This window comes from Calidris pugnax, unplaced genomic scaffold, assembly GCF_001431845.1.
Source record: "Calidris pugnax isolate Ruff unplaced genomic scaffold, ASM143184v1 scaffold107, whole genome shotgun sequence".
Taxonomy (NCBI): domain Eukaryota; kingdom Metazoa; phylum Chordata; class Aves; order Charadriiformes; family Scolopacidae; genus Calidris; species Calidris pugnax.
The window spans coordinates 2,550,897-2,554,156 of NW_015090901.1; the positions used below are offsets into that span (position 1 = coordinate 2,550,897).

At 70.0% G+C, this 3,260-nt stretch overlaps 1 protein-coding gene across 1 annotated transcript; it reads right to left on the minus strand.

The window, feature by feature from the left end:
* Window positions 1–1,714: 1,714 nt before the first annotated feature.
* GPR152 (G protein-coupled receptor 152) lies at window positions 1,715–2,929 on the minus strand. Its single transcript, XM_014948750.1, has one exon. The coding sequence runs from the start codon at window positions 2,927–2,929 to the stop codon at window positions 1,715–1,717; it is 1,215 nt and encodes a 404-aa protein (XP_014804236.1).
* Between the last annotated feature and the right edge of the window lie 331 nt (window positions 2,930–3,260).

Consider the following 3,260-nt stretch of genomic DNA (forward strand, 5'->3'; position numbering starts at 1 on the left):
TGGGTCACCCCGTGGGGAGGGTCCCCGTGGGTACGGTCACCCCGTGGGGAGGGTCCCCACGGGCAGGGTCACCCCATGGGCACAGTCACCCTGTGGGGACCGTCACCCCGTGGGGCTGGGTCACCCCGTGGGGCAGGGTCGCCGTGGGCACAGTCACCCCATGGGGCAGGGTCCCCGTGAGTACAGGCACCTCGTGGGGCAGGGTCACCCCGTGGGGAGGGTCCCCGTGGGGATGGTCACCCCGTGGAGTAGGGTCACCCCATCGGAGGGTCCCCACGGGCAGGGTCACCCTGTGAGGACGGTCCACGTGGGCACGGTCACCCCGCGGGGCTGGGTCACCCCGTGGGAAGGGTCACCCCATGGGGCAGGGTCACTCCTTGGGGAGGGTCCCCACGGGCACTGTCACCCCGTGGGGCAGTGGGTACGGGTACCTCGTGGGGCTGCATCACTCCGTGGGGAGGGTCCCCATGGGGCACAGTCACCCCATGGGGCAGGGTCCCCGTGAGTACAGGCACCTCGTGGGGCAGGGTCACCCCGTGGGGAGGGTCCCCGTGGGGCAGGGACACCCCGTGTGGAGGGTCCCCGTGGGCACGGTCACCCCGTGGGGCTGGGTCAACCCGTGGGGAGGGTCCCCACGGGCAAGGTCACGGCATGGGGCAGGGTCCCCGTGGGGACCGTCACCCCATCGGGTTGGGTCACCCCGTGGGGAGGGTCCCCGTGGGTACGGTCACCCCGTGGGGAGGGTCCCCACGGGCAGGGTCACCCCATGGGCACAGTCACCCTGTGGGGACCGTCACCCCGTGGGGCTGGGTCACCCCGTGGGGCAGGGTCGCCGTGGGCACAGTCACCCCATGGGGCAGGGTCCCCGTGAGTACAGGCACCTCGTGGGGCAGGGTCACCCCGTGGGGAGGGTCCCCGTGGGGATGGTCACCCCGTGGAGTAGGGTCACCCCATCGGAGGGTCCCCACGGGCAGGGTCACCCTGTGAGGACGGTCCACGTGGGCACGGTCACCCCGCGGGGCTGGGTCACCCCGTGGGAAGGGTCACCCCATGGGGCAGGGTCACTCCTTGGGGAGGGTCCCCACGGGCACTGTCACCCCGTGGGGCAGTGGGTACGGGTACCTCGTGGGGCTGCATCACTCCGTGGGGAGGGTCCCCATGGGGCACAGTCACCCCATGGGGCAGGGTTCCTGTGTGGGGCAGGGTACCCCTGTGGGGAGGGTGTCCCCGTGGGGCACAGTCACCCCACAGGGCACGGTCACCCCATGGGGCAGGGTTCCCATGGGCAGGGCCACCCGTGGGGACGTGGGGCACAGTGTGGCACTGGCCGGGTGAAGTGGGTGCCCACCTATGCCCAGCCCACGGGGTGACCATGCCCCACTGTGCCCCACGTCCCCACGGGTGGCCCTGCCCCATCTGCGTGGGTGGGCACGGGACGTGGCGGGGGGGGGGGGGTCTCCCCAGCTGGGGGCACGGGGGGGACATCGGGGACCTGTGCCACCCCATGGCTGTGCCCGCTGGGGGTGCTCATGGAGTCGCTGGTGGGGACACCGTGGGTGCTTTGGTTGGCGGGTGGGTGACAGCAGTGGGTGACACAGGGGTGAGAGGAGAGGGTGGCACAGGGGAGATGGCAGTGGGTGGCACAGGGGAGATGGCAGTAGGTGGCACAGGGATGACAGGAAAGGGTGGCACAGGGGTGATGGGAGAGGGTGGCTCAGGGGTGACAGGAGAGTGGCACAGGGGAGATGGCAGTGGGTGGCACAGGGGTGACAGGAGAAGGTGGCACAGGGATTTCAGGAGGGGGTGGCACAGGGGTGACAGGGGAGAGTGGCACAGGGGTGATGCCAGTGGGTGGCTCAGAGGTGACAGGACAGGGTGGCACAGGGATTTCAGGAGGGGGTGGCACAGAGTTGACAGGGGAGAGTGGCACCGAGGTGATGGCAACGGGTGGCCGAGGGGTGGCAGTGGCAGGTGGCCCACGGGGGCTGGTGGCCGGTGGCACGTGAGCGAGAGCAGTGGGTGCCAGGCGGGCCAGGATGGCGGGTGGCAGGCGGGCGAGGTGGTGGCAGGCCCGGGTGCCCAGCAGCAGGTAGAGCCAGGGGTTGAGGCAACTGCTCAGGTTGAAGACCAGCCCCAGCAGGTAGAGGAGGTGGCTCGGGGGCTCGGGGACAACCAGCTGCAGCAACTGGGTGACCTGGAAGGGCAGATGCAGCAGCACGTAGATGCTCAACGTGGCCACCAAGATGTGCTGGAAACGAGCCGGCGGGCGGCCACCTTGGCCACCCCGGCAGCGTGCCAACACCAAGGCGGCTCCGTGGCACGTCACCACCACGCTGAAGGGCAGTAGCCCTTCCACCATCACCTCCAGCCACCTCATGGGGACCTCCCAGCTCCCCCGTTGGCTGTAGCACATCACCACGCCGGGCAACACCTCTTCGGCTACCGACAACGCCGCGTCGGGCAAGCTGCACCCCCCTGCCACTAGCCAGGAGCCCACACACAAAGCCACCGGTAAGCGGGTGGGCCGGTGGCACCGGTACCAAAGCGGGGTGGCCACCAAGAGACACCGGTCCAGGCTGATGGTGGCCAACAAGAAGAGCCCGCTGTAGTAACCCCAACAGTAGAGGAACATGTAGAGGCGGCAGAGGTGGGTGCCCAGTGGCCACTGGTAGCCGTGGGCCACCGACCAGATCTGCAGGAGGGAGTTGGCCAGGAAGAGGAAATCAGAGGTGGCCAGGCTGAAGATGAAGGTGGCCAGGCCCCGGCACCGCAGGCGCCAGCCCGTTAGCCAGAGGGTGAAGGCGTTGGCCGGCAACCCCAGCACGGCACAGGCCACCAGCAGCTGGCCGTCCCAGTTCAGGGTGGGGGGGGGCAGTGGGAACAGCGTGGGGGGCAGCGTGGGGGGCAGCGTGGCGTTCGATGGCTCCATCACCCGGGCTGTGGTCCCTGCGGGTGGCACGGGTGGCTCAGGGCCGGGCTGTGGTCCCTGCGGGTGGCACGGGTGGCTCAGGGCTGCAGGAAGGGGGGTGTCACCCCCTCCTGTGTCACCCCCTCCTGGGTTACCCCCTCCAATGTCACCCCTTCCCGTGTCACCCCCTCCCAGGTCACCCACTCCCATGTCACCCACTCCTGGGTCACCCACATGTCACCCCCTCCCGTGTCACCCCCTCCTGGGTCACCCACATGTCACCTCCTCCAATGTCACCCCCTCCTCGGTCACCCCCCCCCCCGTCCCCCCCCCCCCCGTACCCCCCCCCCCC